Genomic DNA, 22,758 nt, shown 5'->3' on the forward strand with positions numbered 1-22,758 from the left:
AGTGTTTGTCGCTCTTTGTGTGCTTATCCCGACACATTACTGTTGTTGTTGAGATGGAGAGAAGAGAGTCTAGTTTACTCTGAAGCTGCAAGAAGGTGTAGGAGGAAGGTAAAGTTACTTGAGGTGGATTATGGGTCTCCACATATGCCCAGCTCTGAATACTCAAAATTTTCAAAGTCCTGGCAGAAGAGATTAAAATCAAAGCCAATGAGGAAAGTTTGGTTAGTTCATCAGTTATGTATCTACAGGTCTACGTGAGATGGTAATAGTAATAACTCCACCTTGACCCCTCCCTCGTGCAGATACACCTATGTCTGGATGGCCTCAGACACAAACACACCACACTCTGGTTTCAGGAAGCCGAGAGACATGCGGGATGAAAGGGAGTCAGTTACAATTTGTAGCAAGACTTTCAACACACTTGAGAGCTGTAAGGATGGCAGAAAGCTCAGTGCTAAGTGGATGACCAGTTGCTTATTCTGGCACTCTTTTTTACAGCACAGGAACCGTCACCAGATACCACACAACCACTGAGTGATGTTGTGTTTTTCTGGTATCATGTGCTCAAAAAACAGCTAATCTAAGTCATTTAAAATAAGGCCTTTAAGATAATTTGTACCTTGGAAAAAAGGGAAAATGAGGGAGATCAAGATTTCCACATAAAATATTTAACCTACGTCTTCCTGCACCCTGACGACTGCTAGGTGAACACTGATACAGTTGATTCACTTCAGGCACACTGTGTTGTTACTGCAATACGATACATCCGTTTTCTGTTGCTTATGTATTTAGAACTATTTTATATTTTTTTAATTCTGGTTGTTTTCGTCTACCACCTGCATTAACAAAAACATTTATAAAAACGACAACACATAAGTTACATTTCCTTGTTTTATTACTCTGGTGTTTTTCAAAAATAAGTAATGAACAGTAAACTTAAAAGAAAATGCCTTATTGTTCCTTAAGTTTACATTCTTTCTGTTTAATTGTCGAACCTAACAACAACTGATAAGCCACTAAGACAAATTTAGAACACCTATATAGAACAATACATATAGTCCATGAGATCTCCTCCATAACTCAATACTGAAGTGGTAGAATAGTGTACACAAGGCTATTATTTGTGTTACTGTTGTCAGTCGTCGTTTCCTAATGTAGTGATACTTTTTATAGGATATAGACAATGCCTTAAACCCTGTACAGTAAAGCTCCGGCTGCGACATTCAACAGACGCTGATTTGTGTAACAGGTCGTGTGTGTGTGTGAGCAACAGGTCCTTAACATACTGACTCACTTGTACGACTCAGTGTCTCCTCCTCCCCGGGACTGACTCTGTTTTCTCACACGTTAACAACAAGTCCTCAGTCCTCGGGCCCAGTTTATTTGTTGTACGTTGGAAGCATGTGTGTGTGTGTGTGTGTGTGTGTGTGTGTGTAGCCATTGAGAGTTACAATGAAAGTCTCTTGATAGGGAACTATCATAAGAACATAAGAACATAAGAATGGAGGAAACTGCAGCGGGCCTATTGGCCCATACTGGGCAGTCCCGTTTACACCCAACCCCTATTGCTCATATGAGCATCCAACCTATGTCAGCCTGAATCTCACGGGTAATGCCAGGAATCCCTTGAAGAATTAACTGAGTTTGTAACGTCATTATTATTTATACTAAGTCATTAAGTAACATGTACTTATCGTTCTTCAGCTTAAACATCCAACTGAATTTTTAGATATTATATGACTCTGCATACAAGACACGTCCGGTTATATAGTGACAAGATCGTGATGATAAATTGTGATCTAAGGCAATTTATGACTCACTCAGATTAAGGAACTGATGGTCGGTAGTGAACGAATCCAACCGGAAACTCCTGAAGGTGACCAAGTCAGATCTTCATAACGTAGCAATGTGTGGCAACATTTCCTGTCAGTCAGATATTAATACATTAGTCATATGATCATAAGAAACCTGTATTTGTCATGACATATTGAAGAACAAGAGTAAAGATTTCAACCCACACACCTTGGTCGTCATGATCATTAATTAAACCACTTAGAGGTCGCCGCCTCACGCTGCAGGCAGGATGTGTTGCTGCTGCCCGCTATGACCTGATCTTTCTCACCCGGAAGTTCTGGCCTAGTTAGGATTACTTATGTTGGCGTTTCGTTAAGTTTACGTTGGATTAAATACTTTAGAGGAAACATCTGGTACTATATCCCTTACTCGCTAAGGGAGCGTGACTACCGACCACGTGATCAACTAAGATGTGGAAGAGTTGATGTTACTTATAACCATTACTAAGGATTAATGCAGAGGTTCCCAATTAAGGGGTAAATTATCCCCACGGGTGTAATTTGGCATTTTTCAGGGATAATTATAGGTCCACCTTTGGTCATTTTATTTGCAATGAAGGCAGTGGTGGCAATGACCTTGACAAACTACATTTTAAAGTCTATGTGGAGGTAATGAGTATTGTTAGCAGGTATGTGTGGAGGTAATGAGTATTGTTAGCAGGTATGTGTGGCCGGTTCTGGAGGTAATGAGTATTGTTAGCAGGTATGTGTGGAGGTAATGAGTATTGTTAGCAGGTATGTGTGGAGGTAATGAGTATTGTTAGCAGGTGTGTGTGGAGGTAATGAGTATTGTTACCAGGTATTTCACAACAACTATACGTTATTACATACAGCATTCAACAACAATTAATAGTGAAGATATATCTCTCCCAGAAGGTCAGTGTAGATAGAGGAAACTGAGAAGCTTCAGGGAGACAGACGCTAACCTAACCTAACCTAACCTAACTTAACCTAACCTAACTTAACCTAACCTAACCTAACCTAACCTAACCTAACATAGCCTCCTCATGGTGTCACGGCCAGACGGACTTCAGAGGTGAAAGTAAGTAAGATCAAGAGCTTAACATATTACTACATATTATATTGATGTTATAATGTATTAATGCACTTCAATAGTTTAAGTATGGTCTTTAATCACATATTTCGCGAGTGGTTGATACACTTTAGAACCAATGATTAAAATAAAGTTATTCTTCACTCTCAATCACAAAGTTACCACGTGTATTATAAACAGCAATTACTTAACCCTGAATCACAAATGTTTCAGAGTCTTATTATAACTACATCAGTTACTAGTTCACCCCACCACGAACCAGAGAACCAAAAGGCATAATAGCCCCGTGTGAGAGTAGTAATAATGCTCGGTTCTCTGAGTGTTATGCTGGGGGCTGTCAGGTCTCCGCCACGCGTATTGTGTGTAAATGGTTACCTTTCACAGTTTCACGCCTCTTAATGCTGAACCACGACCCTGAGGAAGGCGTGTGGGGAGGAGAGGACGGTTGAGGAGGAGGGGGGGGGGGGTGGAGAGGTGGGCTGGGGGGAGGGTGGAGAGGTGGGCTGGGGGAGGGGGAGAGGTGGGCTGGGGGGAGGTGGGAGAGGTGGGCTGGGGGAGGTGGAGAGGTGGGTTGGGGAAGGGGAAGTGGAGGAGAGCGGTGGAGGGGGTGCGGAGGTGGAGAAGAGGGGTGGGGAGCTGGGGAGGAGAAGAGGGGGGGGTTGGGGATTAAGAGAAGGAGGAAAGGAGAACTGGAGAGGAGGAGGACTTGGGGGATGACTGGGGAGGAAGAAAAGTAGGATAAGGGAGGAGGGAGAGTTTCTTCACGCAGTTTAAATATATTTGAACACACCTGACTTATATGGGAGGGAGGGAGGGAGGGAGGGAAAGAGGGAGGGAGGTCTTATGACTTGAACATATATGAACACATGAACACCTCCACTTATCTTCCATTGGTGAAGGGTGGAGGGGAAGGAAGAGGGGAAGGTGGAGGGGAGGGGGGAAGGGTGGAGGAGGGGGGGAAGGGTGGGGTTTGAAGAGGCCAGGTACAAGGGTCAGGAGGTCGTTTATGTGGTCCCAAAAAAGAAGAAAAGCCTGGAAACAACGGACTCCTTAAACACCTGACTCCTTGGAAACACCTGACTCCTTTGAAACACCTGACCTTGAAGCGGTTAATCTGGTATATATATATAAACCCACGTGTTAATTTGAATACATAAAAATATAAATAAACTTCGTAGATTAAGAGAAGTTTATTTTCATAGCTTTAAAAGTCGATTAATAAATGCCCGCGAATAAACATACACTCGCACGTGAGCAAGAACACACACACACACACACTCACACACACACACACACACACACACACACACACACACACACACACACACACACACACCTAAAGCTGTATTCTACTCCTATACAGTCACGTTTCAGGTCCTGTCTTCTACCTCCACCACCTCTCAACCAGCACCAACTTCATCCTCCACCACCTTCTCCACCTCCAAACAACTACCTCCTCCTCCTCCAACAGCACCACCAACGCTACCATCTCCTCCTCCAACAGCACCGCCAACGCCACCATCTCTCCTCCAACAGCACCGCCAACGCCACCATCTCTCCTCCAACAGCACCGCCAACGCCACCATCTCCTCCTCCAACAGCACCACCAACGCCACCATCTCCTCCTCCAACAGCACCACCAACGCTACCATCTCCTCCTCCAACAGCACCCCTCCTCCTCCTCCTCCTTCACCTGCACCACCATCTCTCAACCAGCACCAACACCACCACTCCTCCACCACCACCACATCCACCTCCCAAGTACCACCACATATTTCTCCACCTCCTCCTTCACCTCTCAACCACCACTAATGGAGTCTCCAGCACAAGGGGTTCGCAGTCAGTCTCTCTTGTTGCTCGCCAAAGCCCCTGACACTTGACCACTACCAAGCCCTGAGGTCATCACCACGCCCATGACCTTACCAACACAAACATCTTTAGCCTTCGTCGCTTCTGTGTTATTTTACGATCTCACACACCAACAGTGGGGGGGGGGGTCAGGAACATCGAAATAGAATGCCCAGATACTGAATGTAGTAATGTAAAACAATCTTGGCATTCTTTTTCGATGACCCTGAACTGATCTGTGACCTCTTCTACCTGTGACCCCATAAATATATGACCTTTTCCTCCTCCTCCTCCTGAGCTGATACACTCCATAAACTGCGCTTTACCACCCCACCCCCCCCACACACACACATACATCTCTGGCCGCACTTAACCGTGACCTCCATCCCTTGTCCATGACCCCGTGGATAATGACCCAAAACGCTTTTGACCCCAACAAACAGAACTGTGACCTAACACATTCATGACCGCCAGAGAGAGAGAGAGAGAGAGAGAGAGAGAGAGAGAGAGAGAGACCAAATTCTCTGGAACACTTTGTACTTGATCAATCTTTCAAGAATTTCCTGTCTGGTTCCCGGATTTCTTTGAAGTAATTGTATACAAGTGAAGTCCCAGCGCCCCCGTCTTGACTATGGCCAGGACATACCCTTGGCATACCTGGAAGATATCAAGAGCAGGTCAGAGAATAACTTTAAGGACACCTGCAATGTGTCTCTTTTCGTTCTTTCTCCTTTGTCAATATTTTATAATCTTCGTTTCTTTCAATCTCTTCTTTTCGATGTTATTTTCTATTTCTTTCTATCTTACTTTCTCTCCCTCTACATCTCTCTCTTTCTCTCCTTCTACATTTCTATTTTTCTACATCTCTCTCTCTCTCTCTCTCAGGAATAACTAGGACTGTGCTCAGATGGCTCCATATAACATCAAGGCGAGCCACAACAAACTCCCCCTTGTATGTACTCTACCAGCCTTGTTATTATTCATGAACTGTTAACACACTTATCTGCTAATGCTCATCTGTGGAGAAGCGTCATATTCAGCTATCTCATGAACACTCAATCACGCACTCATATAGCCCTTCAAACACACTCACCCTTCTCTTTATATGGTCCCTCAAACACACACACACTCACTCATTAGTACCCTCAAACACACTCATTCACATGTACCCTCAAACACACACACTCACTCATTAGTACCCTCAAACACACGCACTCACTCAGTCCCTCAAACACACTCACTTAGACATCTCACCTTCACTAAACACAAAGGTAAATGAGAATAAATACAGACGTTATCTTTTGGTTAACAATATTGAAATGAATGTTTGAACGTCTGTCTTATCCTTTAGATTTGAATTAAAAATGAAAGTTCTTTGAGCCAGAATAATATCAACACAGTAAACAACAACAATAATTAATATGATTAGATCTTTCGTGTGTTCTCTCTCTCTCTCATTGGCACCTTAATTAATCTAATCACTTGAATAAATTACAAACTCCTCCCATGCAGTTGTGTACATTAGGGAGTAGCAGGTTGTGACGATGTTTGGTCACACTGGTGGGTTCGATGATATTCGTAATAATTGAAATCTTGATTGACTATAACCGGGGCTTTTACCGTTTAAGGATATTCCCAATAATTGAAGGCTTTATCCTCATAACCCGGAGGCAATTGGCCATTTCATTGTTGTCTGGGGAGTAACGACACTATTAACTTTATGCGAGAGAGTGAGACTATGAGAGAATTCTAACCGTTTGCGTAAAATTTCTGTGGTCATGACTTTTATCTTTCTCTCCCTCTTTTTCTCATCCTTCTTTGTCTGTTTATCTTACTGTATCTTTCTCTCCCTTCATCCATTCCTTCTCTTTTTGTCGCTTCTATCCCTCTATCTATCCTTACTTCCCCTCATCCTTCTTTTTTGTCTATTCTCTCCTATCCTTTCCCCTTCACCCATCTTTTTTGTTTATTCTCTTCCTCCAACTATCCTTCCCTCCCTTCATCATTCTATTTTTGTCTATCTCCTTCTATCCACCCCCCTTCCCTGTCATGTCTGTCCACCCACCATTATCATCAGCATTCACCTCCAAATAATACAAAAAGCACAAATATATATAGTACTCCACAGCTACGTATCTACACTAAGTCTATATATCTCTGGAATGGAGTGGCGTGACGTCTACCCTAACTCTTCAAATGCCAGAGGTAACAAAATATTCATGGCCAAAGTTTACCGTGTAAAGGTCAAGGAGAGTGCCGAGTCTGGAGGCGGGGTACAGATCGTGACTACAGAAGAGTCTTGGGTGGTATTCTTCGACTTCGTGTACGATTCTCTTAAAAAAACTTCAAAATTTATGGTCACATATACGTAAGTTAATTACCAAGAAAAAAAAGTAAAAATAAAATAAAATAAATATGCAGTTATCACCTTTATTCCGCTACTGTAATCCCATTCATTACTTGATGGCGTCAACTGCAGAAATCTGGTATCATTAGCTATTAAGTAACAAATATATAAATAAATGAACATACAAATATAAAAATAACAACAAATTGGTTCTTGTATGACTTAAAAAGGATGAAAATAGTCAAAATAACGAGCATTACAACTTATTCAGTTCAAAACAGCTTTTCCTTTCGGCTGTTTGACATAAGACTTCATAAAATAACTGAAAATGACGAAATGAAAAATATATTAATTAACAGACTTATTGAATAAAGGTAAAAGCCGGCCAAGTTTAACATTAATTGGCTGAGAATTGAAGAACCGTCGATTAATTGTCAAGTTTTTGCAAGAAGACAACAGAAGAAGAAATAAAAGGAGGTAAAAAAAAAGAAAGAAGAAAGAGAAGAGGAAAGATGTAAAGAAGAAGAAAGAAGCAAAGAAAAGAGATGAAGCAAGAGAAGTAGAAGCGAAGAAGAAGAAGAATTAATGTCCCTTCTTCTCGGGTGACGTAAAGATGACAGTATTACGTCGTACCATAATGTGCGTGAGAGATCCACCGTCCACCGCACCAAAGGTTTGAATCCCGTCAGCTCAGCCCCTCTACATGCTTAAGTACACAGCTCAGGTATACGTACTCCTGCTCATGCCATATGCTTACTGTCATTACCCTGGGTCATCTCTCCATCTATAGCCTTTACCCAACTAGTAATGTCAATCTTTTACTGCCGTTTTTAAGCTCGTGAACGTTTCCTAAAGTCTATCCTCCATTCTGTCTGCTATCATCTTTCTTCTTAATACTTTATTACTCTATTATATCAGTGTCTTCTTTATCCTATATTGCTTTTATATATTATCTACCTTACCATGTCCTGTACTTATTTCTTATATATTCTTTATTAAGGTCCAAACGCCCAGGTACAGTATATGTCGTTGATGTTATAACAACTAAGGTCTTTAAGCACGAATTATAAGTTAATAAACATGCCAGTCATCAGCGAATAAAAATAAGAAAGTTATAGCCAGTAAAAAATTATTCAGCGCCCGTGTCATGTTGTATCACGACGAATAATTTTTTCGTGGGTGTACATCTCTTTAGTTTGACCAGGTAAGCAGTACAGTACTCACCCCTCCCCCTGTCTGAGGACCACGTCTGGGTGTAGTAGCGGGTCTGGCAGTGGTCGGCGCCGGTTACGCTCCTCTACCAGGCTCAGGCGTGGGTTGGGGTCCACGCCCTTGAGTTTGTGGTCTGCAAGGTAAACACAATACAGTCAGAATAGATGTAAACAACAACAGGTGACAGGAAGCGCACACACACACACACACACACACACACACACACACACACACACACACACACACACACACACACACACACACACACACACACACACACACACACACACACACACACACACACACACACACACACACACACACACACACACACACACACACACACACACACACACACACACACACACACACACACACACACAACATGAGGGTGAGCAATATGTGTGACCCACTGGAAGAGTACAGTCTTGAGTAGGTAATAATAAGGTAAATTTCGGTATAGTATAGTACGATTTAGGTCCATGTTTTATCGTGTCTGGGTTAATTATATTCTAAACAACATGATGTTTAACCGAGTCTTTTTCAGCAGGTGACACCAAAAAAACAACACGGCTGAGTAACTAGACTCTTAGAACTAACAGAAACTGAAGAAAATATACATTCCAACACCATACTATTGTGCTTACTGATTATTATACCACAATATAATAACTATCTCAACTAATGTAATATTTACCCAATAAAACTATCACTGTATTACTGGTGCTCGGTAAGGAGAAGGCCACTTTGTATAGATGCTGTGGATGGGAATGGACACACGCTAGGGTATGAAGTGTGAACAGATAGATGTGTTGGAGTGGAGTATGAGGTACACCAGCAAATATAGTATTACCCACACAGGAATATCTTTCCACTTACTCACTTGACAGACAGAGGGAGTGAGTGGGATGCAATATTTACACAAGGCACTTACTACCAAACATAATAAACTACTAAGTCTTACAAGGGGAACCAGTAGATTACGTCTCATTTCATTATGTCTTTTAACGAATGTGTGTAAACAGAGACTACTAGGCTAAAATTATATTACTATCGACATCATAATTGTAATATTTGGTTGAAGTCAGCACAAATAAAAAAGTATTTATTTTTATTTTTAGTTAAGCTTTAGTATTTAGTTAGCGGAGTTGGTTTGTGTCTTTGAAAATTAAGTTGAAACAGTTTATTGAATATTATTGCAGCATTTAACTGAAAATTATAATGACGTTCTTTAGTTTAAAATGTCTTAACGCCCTTCATTTACACACAAAGCAATTAATTCAAAACATCACAAAGAAAAGGTCAAGAAAGTGTTAGAACTCTTGATTAACACACACACACACACACACACACACACACACACTCAACTTAACTTAACTTAACTTCAACTTATCTTAACTTTTTATCTAATCATATATTAATGGACGAAAAGGAAAATGGGGAAGATGAATGGCAGTAGATAAATAGCAAAACACAATACAAACTTGGATAAACTTCAGAGTAGAGATAGACTGTGTGTGTGTGTGTGTGTGTGTGTGTGTGTGTGTGTGTTACGTGAGAAAGAGACATCAACAGGTCGAGGTCTTCATGGCAGTGGGCTTTTAAAAGAGTTAATGAGAGACAAATTCGTAGAACAGCAACGACCGGTTATCTCTGTGTCATCTCTAGGCGAGATGGGTGGGAGGGATCACTGTGGGAGAGAGGGAGAGAGATATACTGTGGGAGGGAGGGATCACTGTGGGAGAGAGGGAGAGAGATATACTGTGGGAGGGAAGGAGGCACTGTGGGAGAGAGGGTGATAATGTGGGAGGGAGGGAGGGAGAGAGGACGATACTGTGGGAGGGAAGGGGGTGGGAGAGAGAGAGAGAGAGGGAGGGGAGGGAGACATGGGAAGATAACAATGTGGTGGTGAGCTAGATCACTCAGCATGGATGGAATGTGGTCATCATCAGCCTCCACCTAACCCTCCCCCCATTCCCTAATACGTCCCTCACAGTACTCCCTCACACTACCCTCACTACACTTGCTCCCTCACACTACCCTCACTAAACTTACTCCCCTCACACACTTACTCCCTCACACTACTCCTTATTACACTCACCCCCCCTCTCCTGCTCCCTCACTACACACACTGACTGCACTCTTTTGCCGGACACTCGGATATGTAAACAAATTAGGCTATTTCTTAATTCTCTCTCTCTTTCTCTCTCTTTCTCTCTCTCTCTCTTTCTCTCTCTCTCTCTCTCTCTCTGATACAAACGAGACAACTTCACAACGCCACAGGAGATAGTAGAGATGAAGAATTTATCTCCTCGCAGATAAGTCACACATCACGACCCCATCAACCAATACAACCTCATCCCCAAGACTGCCTGCACACACACACACACACACACACACACACACACACACACACACACACACACACACACAGGTCTATTCGTTAAATTGTAAGCGTATCCCCACAAGCAGGACAGTGTAGTCGCAGATAAGGTTGAAAGAGAACCTAGACAATCAGATATGTGTGAGAGAGAGAGAGAGAGAGAGAGAGAGAGAGAATGATAATTAGAGATACATGAAAGAAACAGTAATATAATCTAATGTACAAACTAATAAACTTTAAAAAGGAATGAAACTAAAATTTATGAAACTTATCCAGCCTACGGAACACCCCCTCCCCCCCCCCCTATAAAGCCCTACGGAACACAACTTGCCCTACGGAGAGTTACGAGACATGAGCCAGGAGCATTTTGTATGTCACTGAGCATTTCCTGTCCCCCTGAGAGGTAGACGACAGACACACACACCCCCTGAGGTAGTACCTTCACATAACCCCTTCATTAACACCCCTCTCAGATGGACGTCACCACACCCGCCCCCTTAAGTCTGGTAATGGTCTCTCTCTCTCTCTCTCTCTCTCTCTCTCTCTCTCTCTCTCTCTCTCTCTCTCTCTCTCTTTTACTAAACAAAACAAAAATAACATAATATTGTAACATATTCTCAAATAATTTTCCTCCTACATAAGGGTAGAGTCTCTGTGTAGTTTGGGTGACATATTGGCCGCCATCATAGTGTCGCTCTTATAAGTGAGACCCAATTAGCTACCTGTGATACCTGTACATAATCTTACGTGTTTGTGAGGCAGTGTTTGTGAGGCAATGTTTGTGAGGCAGTGTTTGTGAGGCAGTGTTTGTGAGGCAGTGTGAGGAAGTGTTTATGAGGCAATGTTTGTGAGGCAGTACAGGATAGTGAGCCCAGTGTTTGTGAGGCAGTGTGAGGCAGTGTTTGTGGGGAATAATGTTTGTGTGAGGCAGTGTGAGGCAGTACAGGATGGAGTGAGGCCAGTGTTTGCTGCAAGGCAGTTAATGAGGCAGTACAGAGATAGTGAGGCAGTGTTTGTCGAGGCAGTGTTTGTGGGGAGCCAGTGTGAGGCAGTGTGAGGGCAGTACCTGGGATGGTGAGGCAGTGTGGGGCAGTGTTTGTGAGGCAATGTTTGTGTGAGGCGGTGGCCAGGGCAGTGTTTGTGAGGCAGTGTTTGTGAGGCAGCAGTGTTTGTGGTGTGTTTGTGGGCAGTGTTTGTGAGGCCCAATGTTTGTGAGGCAGTGTTTGTGGGGGCAGTGTGGGGGCAGTGTGAGCCAGTACAGGATAGTGAGGCAGTGTTTGTGGCAGGAGCAGTGTGAGGCAGTGTTTGTGAGGCAGTGTTTGTGGGGCAGTGTGAGGCAGTACAGGATAGTGAGGCGGTGTTTGTGAGGCAGTGTGGGGGCAGTACAGGATAATTGAGGCCAGTGTTTGTGAGGCAGTGTGAGGCCCAGTGTTTGTGAGGCAATGTTTGTGAAAGCAGTGTGAGGCAGTACAGGATGGTGAGCAGTGTTTGTGAGCAGTGTGAGGAGGCGTGTTTGTGAGGCAGTGTTTGTGAGGCAGTGTGAGGCAGTACAGGATAGTGAGGCAGTGTTTGTGAGGCAGTGTGAGGCAGTACAGGATAGTGAGGCAGTGTTTGTGAGGCAGTGTTTGTGAGGCAGTATTAGACAATGAAGAGTAAATGTTATTGAGTATGAGTGATTGTGAGGCAATACAAGAGAGTGTGAGGCAGTGTGAAGGAATGTGAAGCAGCGTGAGGCAATGTGAAGCAGGAGAGGACAGTAAGTAGTGACTCTAGATGATGGTGCATTCTTAGGACAATTAAAACTACTTCTTTGGCCTTTAGTTCTGTGGCGCAACTGAGACAACTCCTAACATTATCAAGGAAGACAAAAGTAAAGTAATAATTAGCGTGCCATGTCTCTGATAATTCTGGTGAGAGAGAGAGAGAGAGGAGGGGGGAATGACAGACGGTATCAGGGGGAGGAGCATATAGCCCCCTTCCCCCCAACACCAGCCTCTCTGACCTCCGAGCTAACACAAACTGTGCTGTGACTCCTCTCTCTCTCTCTCTCTCTCTCTCTCTCTCTCTCTAGATTCCTTCCATTTTCTTTTTAACTTTTCTGGTTTTCCCCGTCCATCACTCCTCTCTGACCCTTCTTCCGTTTAAGTCGTTAATTATCCTCTCCCTTTCCTCCCCCTCTTCATCACCTCTTTGCGTCACCCTAACACATTTCCTCTCTCTCTTCCTTCCTCCCCCCCCCTCCTCTCAATCACTCTCTCTTTCTCTTCACGATTTTTCTTCCTGTCTTATCTCGTTCGACTCCCCTTCCACCCACTGTCCTCTCTCACTGTTCTTCCATTCCATTCCATTCCACCTCTCTATTTCTCTATCATCTTTCCTTCTTGTTCCTCTTCTTCGTTCTCTCTCTCTTTCTCTCTTCCCTTATTCCACTACTGTATATACATCCCTTATTAATACTGTATTTACTAGTGTATTGTGCTGTATTATACTGAATCCGTGCAAGAGTTTATTTTGATATTAGAAATGTACTATTTACCTTAAGGCAGTAGTGTACGCTTTTCGACAGTGTTTCATTATCAAATTTACTGTATCTGTATCTGTACCTGTAGCTGTATTTGTACCTGTAGCTGTAATGTACCTGTAGCTGTATTTGTACCTGTAGCTGTAATGTACCTGTAGCTGTATTTGTACCTGTAGCTGTAATGTACCTGTAGCTGTATTTATACCTGTAACTGTATTTATACCTGTAACTGTATTTATACCTGTAACTGTATTTGTACCTGTAGCTGTATTTATACCTGTAGCTGTATTTGTACCTGTAGCTGTATTTATACCTGTAACTGTATTTATACCTGTAACTGTATTTATACCTGTAACTGTATTTATACCTGTAACTGTATTTATACCTGTAACTGTATTTATACCTGTAACTGTATTTATACCTGTAACTGTATTTATACCTGTAGCTGTATTTATACCTGTAACTGTATTTATACCTGTAACTGTATTTATACCTGTAACTGTATTTATACCTGTAACTGTATTTATACCTGTAACTGTATTTATACCTGTAACTGTATTTATACCTGTAACTGTATTTATACCTGTAACTGTATTTATACCTGTAACTGTATTTATACCTGTAACTGTATTTATACCTGTAACTGTATTTATACCTGTAACTGTATTTATACCTGTAACTGTATTTATACCTGTAGCTGTATTTATACCTGTAACTGTATTTATACCTGTAACTGTATTTGTACCTGTAGCTGTATTTGTACCTGTAGCTGTATTTATACCTGTAACTGTATTTATATCTGCAGCTGTATTTATACCTGTAACTGTATTTGTACCTGTAACTGTATTTGTACCTGTAACTGTATTTATACCTGTAACTGTATTTATACCTGTAACTGTATTTGTACCTGTAACTGTATTTATACCTGTAACTGTATTTATACCTGTAACTGTATTTATACCTGTAACTGTATTTATACCTGTAACTGTATTTATACCTGTAACTGTATTTATACCTGTAACTGTATTTATACCTGTAACTGTATTTATACCTGTAACTGTATTTATACCTGTAACTGTATTTATACCTGTAAGTGTATTTATACCTGTAACTGTATTTATAATGGTTGTTCTTGATTTTTTTTACATTATATTTTAATTTCGAATTTCGTATCGTCGTCTCTCTCTCTCTCTCTCTCTCTCTCTCTCTCTCTCTCTCTCTCTCTCTCTCTCTCTCTCCTTGACCACTCCCTCAACAGCTACTAGGTATCCACAACAGGGCCCTCACTAACACAACCCTCACCATCACTCACTCACCACACACTATACTGCCGTCACACCATACCAACATCATACACAAACACACTCACTACATACACCAACATTTCTCTATAACATTCAACCCCTTCCCTCCCAACACACACACACATACAAACACACTCCACCACCAAACATCACACAAACACCACTACAATCACCACCACCACACAAACACACTCACTCTCTCTCTCTCTCTCTCTCTCTCTCTCATCAGTCCTCTACCACAATCAATCTCTACTCTTCATCTACCAAAATTACCAACATATATAAATTTTAATTCATTTTTTCACTACAAAACAATAAAATAAATTAATGAGTTAGCTACGACTCATTCATTTAGTCATTTTCTTTATTATTTTGGGTTGAATTTTTTAATGCCATTCATAAACGATGTAATATTTTACTGTCATTCATAAACGATATAAATTCTTTTACTGTCATCCTGCAACGTTTAATTTTACTGCTAATCATAAACGATATAATTTTAATGCTATTCATAAACGATATAATTTTTACTGCCATAATAAAACGATATAATTTTATCGCTATTCATAAACGATATAATTTTTTTTAATGCCATTCATAAACGATGTAATATTTTCACACTTCACATTTATTTACTTTTATTTATTCATATTTATTAATTATCGACTGTTCTTGTATAATATTTAGCTATATTATAATAGTTGTATTGTTTTCATTCTCTGTATTATATTTTATCAATTATTTTAAGTCTTTACTGTGAATTATCAATTAATTTAAATTCTTATCATAATTCGATATTTGTTTTCATTTAGTTTCAGTTTATACCATAAATTATCAATTATCTCCCAATTATTTTTACTGTCCTCACCATAATCGAACCCCTGTTATCACTGTCAGTAGATATTTTTTTCACTGTAAATGATCCAATGTTGTCACTGTAAATGATCCAATGTTTTCACTGTAAACGAGCCAATGTTGTCACTGTAAACGAGCCAATGTTGTCACTGTAAATGATCCAATGTTGTCACTGTAAATGATCCAATGTTGTCACTGTAAACGAGCCAATGTTGTCACTCTAAATTATCCAATGTTTTCACTGTAATTGGTCCAATGTTTTCACTATAATTGATCCAAATTTTCACTGTAATTGAGCCAATGTTGTCACTGTAAATTATCCAATGTTGTCACTGTAATTGAGCCAATGTTTTTATTGTTTTTCCTGCGTCTTATTCTTCGGATTCAGTTGTGTTTACAGTACGTTATAAAAAATCCATTATTGTCACCATATTCACCATAGATAATTACTTCACCATTTTCACCATATATAGCAATAACTTCACCATTTTCACCATAGATAACAATAACTTCACCATTTTCACCATAGATAGCAATAACTTCACCATTTTCACCATAGATAACAATAACTTCACCATTTTCACCAGGGATAACAATAACTTCACCATTTTCACCATAGATAACAATAACTTCACCATTTCCACCATAGATAACAATAACTTCACCATTTCCACCATAGATAACAATAACTTCACTATTTTCACCATAGATAACAATAACTTCATAATTTTCACCATAAATAACAATAACTTTTCACTTCATTATATTCCATTGGCTTCACTGTCTTCGCGTACTGTTGTCTTCAGTAGATTATAATATATCCAATATGTTTCAAGTCTCTATAATCACCAGCATAACTTAATGGCGTCACCAATATCACCTCTGAGCAACATAACTCACTGGGATCACTATAATCTTCATCATTACGTCCAAAGGTCACCAAGCTCACTATTTACTTCATCATTGCCTTCATTGTTTATCACCATTCACTATTGACTTCACCACTATTTGCACTGTTCATCACCATCAATACTCACTTCACCATTATCTTCATGGCTCACCATCATCACCACTCACTTCACCATTATCTTCATGACTCACCATCATCACCACTCACGTCACCATGATCTTCATGGCTCACCATCATCACCACTCACATCACCATGGTCGCTGCGTCTGTCTACACTTTCACTTCACCATTATCTTCATGAAGCCACCATCATCACCACTCCGTCACCACCAGTCTTCATGGCTCACCATCATCACCACTCCGTCACCATGATCTTCATGGCTCACCATCATCACCCTCACTTCACCATTATCTTCGCGAAAACCACCATCACCACCACTCACTTCACCGCAGTCTTCTTGGCTCACCATCATCACCACTGCTTCGCGTATCGCGCGAGCACCATCACGTACCCTCTACTTCACCATTATCTTCATGGCTCACCATCACCTACCTCACTTCACCGTATCTTCATCACCATCACCACCCTCACGTCACCATGATCTTCTGGCTCCTGCATCATCACCACTCACTTCCACCGTATCTTCATGGCTCACCATCATCTACCACTCCGTCACCATGATCTTCATGGGGCTCACCATCATCACCACTCACTTCACCATTATCTTCATGGCTCACCATCATCACCACTCACGTCACCATGATCTTCATGGCTCACCATCATCACCACTCACTTCACCATTATCTTCATGGCTCACCATCATCACCACTCACTTCACCATTATCTTCATGGCTCACCATCATCACCACTCACGTCACCATTATCTTCATGGCTCACCATCATCATCACCACTCACGTCACCATTAACTCCATGTCTGTTTTTTCTGTCTGCCCGTCTGTTTTTGTCTGTCTGTCTGTCTGTGTCTGTTTTTCTCTGTCCGTCTGTCTGTCTGTTTTTTCTGTCTGTCCGTCTGTTTTTGTCTGTCTGTCTGTCTGTCTAACACTAAATATACAGCCATAACTAAAAAAAAATTATGTACAACACGTCTACTCCCACCACCACCACCAGTACCACTACCACCACCACCACCACTACCTCTACCACTACCACCACCACCACCACCACCACTACCACCACCACCACCACCACTACCATTCCAAACAACAACAAACTGACAAACAAGCAGACATTAAACCTCTATGACTTGACAATGACCCAGGGCGGAGGTTAACGACCCTCATTTAGAGTAGTAATTACAATGGTATTAACAGGATAATTTAATAAGAGGTTGGTGGTCCTGTAGGCGCGCATTAGTTTTCTAGAGTAGACCAGCGTGACTAAAGGAACCGTAACTAATGATTAACACGGTAGCTACATCCAAGTGACAACGACAACGACACACGGAAGTAGAGGAGAAGGAACAGTATGAGAAGGATGAGGAGAAGAAGAATGAGGAGGAAGAGAAGAAGGAGGAAGAGGAAGAAGAAGGTGGAGGAGGATGAGGCGAACAAGAAAGAAGACGAGGAGCAAAAGAAGAAGGAGGAGGAGGAGGAGGATCAAGATAACTTACTATAGCTCGGCGTCTTATACAAGTGTCTTTTAAGTGCGTCCTACAAGTGCCAGTGTGAGGTGCTACAGATAGTGATCGACCCTCTAACCACTTGTTTCTTTGTCTCGTGTGTGTGTGTGTGTGTGTGTGTGTGTGTGTGTGTGTGTGTGTCGTAACCCTTGCCCTCACCCTTCCTTCACCAACAACAACAACAATTGTCATCTGTCATATCACTTGACACTTGGTTTTTTTTTTTTTCTTTTACACTCGTCCAAGTTTTTACACCGACTTGTATAAACATATTTCTCTTCATTATATCTGTACACTCAACAATCCTTAATGATCTTGTTATCTTTGAGTATCTTATATAAAAACTCCTTCCCATCACGTGTAAGTTCAATCAAGACTCAAGAATTTCGATGGCGGAGAAACACAAGTTGATAAAAATGATACCTTTGACAGATGGTGGCATGTGGTGATCCCTCGCCAGTGCCTGCATGATAGTTTTAGCCTCACCAGTGTCAACAAATAAATACGAGGTGGAGAGGAGAGGAGGAGGGGGAGGAGTAAGAGGAGGTGGAGGAGAAGAGGTCCGCCATCCAGGTAGCCAGTAGCAACACCCCCCACACACTCCACACTGCAACTGACACTGCTCAGTGCCGGACCCCACTAGCCACCACCACGCTGGGCGAGAGGGAGGGTGAGGGAGCGCGGAGAGGAGGAGGAGGAGGAGGAGGAGGGAAAGGGCAGGGTGAGGGAGATAGTGGTAGTGGTGGTTGAAAAGATCGTGGTGGTGGTGGTGGAAGGGAATGTGGTGGCGGGAAGGACAAGGTCGAAGGGAGGGTTGCAGAGAAGGACGTTGAAGTAGGGGAGGGAGGGTAGAGGTAAGGACGTTGAAGTAGGGGAGGGAGGGGGGAGATGCTGAAATTGGGAATAAAGCTGAGGTGGGGAAGACGTTATGATAGGAGGGAGGGAAGGGGAAGGGAGCATGGGGAGGAGGATATGGTAGTGGTTAAGTAGGGTAGGAGAAGGTCACTGTGGTGAAGGGGAGGGAAGAGAATGGAGGGGAAGGGAGGAGAAAGAAGGGAAGGGAGGAGGAGTGAAGGGGATGGAAGGAAGGGGAAGAGAAGGGACAGGAAGGCGAAATGAGGGAAGGAAGGGATGGGAAGAGAGGAGAGGGGAATATTGATACTGAAACAGTTTATTTAGCCAGAAATATACAGAGACGGAGGAAAGGAAGTGATGATAAGAGACGAGGAAAGGAAGTGAACTTGGGGATGGAGAAGGAGAGAAAGGAGAGAGAAATTATGAGAGATGAGGAGAGAACGAGGCTGTGGTGAAGATATGGCGAGGAGGAGATGGGGAGGGAGGGGAGGAAGGGGAGAAGCAAGAAGAGGAGGATGAAGAAGATAAGGAGGAGGAGGAGGAGGAGGAAAGAGAAGGAGAAGAGGAGGAGGAGGAGGAAAGAGAAGGAGAAGAGGAGAGAGGAGGGAGGAAAAGAGAAGAAGAAGAGGCAGGGGCAGAGAGGATGTGATGTTAATGATTCTATTTTATGGAGGAGAAGGAGGAGTACAGGTAGACTGAGGGGGGGTAGGAGGAGGTGAGGGAGGTGGCAGAGGGAGGAGGGTGAGGGTGGTGGAGGGAGGGAGTGGGAGGGAGGGAGGGAGGGAGATCTCTGCCAAGTGCAAGGAGCTGTGCTGTAGAGAGGAAGATGGATAGCAGGTGGAAGTAGCATCAACAACGAGGACTAATATGGTATTGGCGACATTTTACTCCAAGGCCGTGTTGTGTCGTGAAGGAGGGGGGTGAGGGAGTAGGGGAAAGAGGGAAGAAGGGAAGGGGAGAGGCCATGCAGAGATGATGGTCAAGTGATGTGAGGTGGACTCTTGCTGAACGTCATTGAAACATTGATGAAAATATATTCCCAAAATAAACCACTGATGAAGACAATGTGGACCTGTTCATTATAAGTCTCTTGAGTCCTGGAGCATTATGAGACTATATAAGACTCTTGGCTCTTAAGATAGAACACTCTTGGCTCTTAGGAAACCAAGAGTACACGTCTCCGTCACTCTAATGACCTCCACACACACACACACACACACACACACACACACACACACACTCACACTCACACACACACACACACACACACACACACACTCAAGTACTTCATGATCCTTGACGACCTCTGGGTTTCTGAAGGCTTAAACAAGGACATTCTAAAGCCTCCACTTCTCTGTGAGCTCCACGCCCTTGAGGACCTCTATTCCTCTGAGGATCTCCACAAGGGTCTCCTAGCCTCTGAGATCTCCACGTCCTCTGAAGACCTCCCTTCCTTACCCTCAAGGATCTCCTTATCCTTTAAACTTTCCAGACTCCAGATATCTCGAGGTACATCTCCTACTCCTTCAGACGTCCTATAATTACCCTCTTCTAAAGATCTTTCGACTGAACACCAGACTTCCAGTTCACCTTATGGGAGACTTACCTAAATGAACCCTGAACCCCAGATTAGTCCTAAGATTATCCTATATGAACCCTGAACCCTCAGATAATCCTTTATGAATTCTAAACCCTCAGATTAGCCCTCAGATTATCTTATATGAACCCTGAATCCCCAGATTAGTCATCAGATAATAATCCTCCAGTCAAAGTCGAAAATATATCCGGTCATCAAGTAACACACCCAGATGTCTCTTTGGTGTTTATAGGACCTCGTGTTTCAGGAATTCCTCTCTCTCTCTCTCTCTCTCTCTCTCTCTCTCTCTCTCTCTCTCGTGTGTGTGTGTGTAAGAGGAGGTTATAAAAAAAACCCTGAATACACTCTCAGGGTTTACGACTGTGCCTGTTAGTTCTCTATTGCTATTTTAGATGACTAGTTTTAGCTTTTTGATACCATAGAGAGCCAGTTCATAAATCAGGTGTATGGTAGAGAAACAGCCCCCGAGAGCCGCTTCGTCTAGGTTTAAAAAAAAATTTCGGGTTAGGTTTAAAACTTCAAGGCTTTTAAAATCTCATGCTGGTTCCTGAGGCTAAGGTCTGTCTTTTCTCCCCTGAGCATCTTTGCAGGAGGAAGTGACAAGTATAAAGTCTCTGTAAATACACACATACACACACACACACACACACACACACACACACACACACACATACATACATATATACATACATATATACATACACACACACACACACACACACACACACACACACACACACACACACACACACACACACAAGAGATATTGTACATATCTTTGGGTGGTAATGTTAAATCACCATCATTGACACACCACAGACCAGAGCCAGTTGGGTGGGTGGGCCGACACCTGCGTGGATGGGTGTGCGGGCGGCGCCAATTGCTTTGATTTGATGGTGTGGGCGGAATAGGCGTGAGATATTAGGCTGTGGGTGACATGAAGGTGTGATATAATGTGATGTGGGCGGCATGAGTGAATGAGATAATGTGATGTGGGTGGTTTGAGGTACAGTATTGTGATGTGGGTGGCATGAGTGAGTGAGATAGCAACACAGTGTGGGCGGCATGAGTAAGTGAGACAATACAGTGTGGGCGGCATGAGTGGGTGGCATGAGTGAGAGATAACACAGTATGGGCGGCATGAGTGAAAGAGATGACACAGTGTAGGCGGAACGTATCATCATGTGAATCAATGGGTCAATTATAACTACATGTGGGTGGTTGATATCTAGACCTGTGGGTGGCGTGGGCGTGTATTATCCAAGAGCATGGGTGGCGTAGGCGTGTATTATCCGAGAGCGTGTGGGTGGTATGGGCGGTGCCATGAGCGTGGGTGGCGTGGGCGTGTATTATCCATGAGCGTGGGTGGCGTGGGCGTGTAATATCCATGAGCGTGGGTGGCGTGGGCGTGTATTATCCATGAGCGTGGGTGGCGTGGGCGTATATTATCCATGAGCGTGGGTGGTAGAGACGGGCGCTAGATACAGTGTGGTAAGTGTGACTGCATGATTTGATTGAGAGACGTGTAAATGGCATAAGGCGTAATGGGGGATGAGGGTGTGTGCCTGTGGGTGGTGTTGGTGGGCGGCAGGGTGGCGAGGAACGAAAGCGAGGACAGGGAGGCGATGGAGAGGTGGGCGGGGACGGGGGGTGTAAGGGCGAGGATGGGGGTGGGGGTGAAGGCAAGTAACGGGGGCGAGGAACGAGGAGAGAGAGTGAGGGCGAGGGGTGGTGTAGGTGAAGGTAATGGCGAGGCAAGAGACTGTCACGAGGATAAACATTAAACATACAAAATAAGGTTCAACTCCGAGGTGTGGTTCGACTCGTGGTATCAACACTGGCAAAGCGCTGAGACCTAAGGCAGTGCCAGTCACGGGAGGATCAACAGCTGTTCAGACATCAGCTGTTCAGACATCAGCTGTTCTTGCATCTGGCTGTTCCTTCGTCAAATATTTTGTTCCTGAGGTCAGTTGTTCTTACATCAGACAGTTCCTCCATCAGCTGTTCTTGCGTCAGCTGAGCAGTGAGCTGGGGGAGGGGAGGGGAGGGGTTGGGAGGGGAGGTAAGGGTGATGTACGTCTCCTGGCATCTTAACGAGTGTCGGATACCCTAAGGCAGTATGTGTCAGTCCTCAAGTTCAGTTACAGTAAGACAATCTCACGGTTTCACCAGCATGTATGTACGTCTCTCTGAGCTTAAAGTGAGTTTGGTCAGAGGGGATGACACCCATCGCTGGAACGTATATAATAAACGAGTTAACATACACCATACACTAGCTTACATACACCATACACGAGCTTACATACACCATACACGAATTTACACACATCATACACAAGCTTCTGGTCTCTCTACGAAGACCTGTTAACAACCTCACA

The 22,758-nt window shown here is 43.0% G+C and overlaps 1 protein-coding gene across 5 annotated transcripts in view; it reads right to left on the bottom strand.

Moving 5' to 3' along the window:
* LOC121861540 (breast cancer anti-estrogen resistance protein 3 homolog) overlaps positions 1-22,758 on the bottom strand; it is a 107,913-nt gene that overhangs the window by 28,946 nt on the left and 56,209 nt on the right. For 4 of the 5 annotated variants that reach the window (XM_042359387.1, XM_042359391.1, XM_042359389.1 and 1 more), the window contains one exon: positions 8,327-8,447. In XM_042359387.1, the coding sequence (XP_042215321.1) occupies positions 8,327-8,447 (121 nt within the window). Of the gene's footprint in view, positions 1-8,326; positions 8,448-18,351; positions 18,544-22,758 lie in introns of those variants that run through there. The other variant, XM_042359388.1, reaches the window with a different exon arrangement.

The sequence above is a fragment of the Homarus americanus genome, unplaced genomic scaffold, assembly GCF_018991925.1.
Source record: "Homarus americanus isolate GMGI-L3 unplaced genomic scaffold, GMGI_Hamer_2.0 scaffold24260, whole genome shotgun sequence".
Lineage (NCBI taxonomy): Eukaryota > Metazoa > Arthropoda > Malacostraca > Decapoda > Nephropidae > Homarus > Homarus americanus.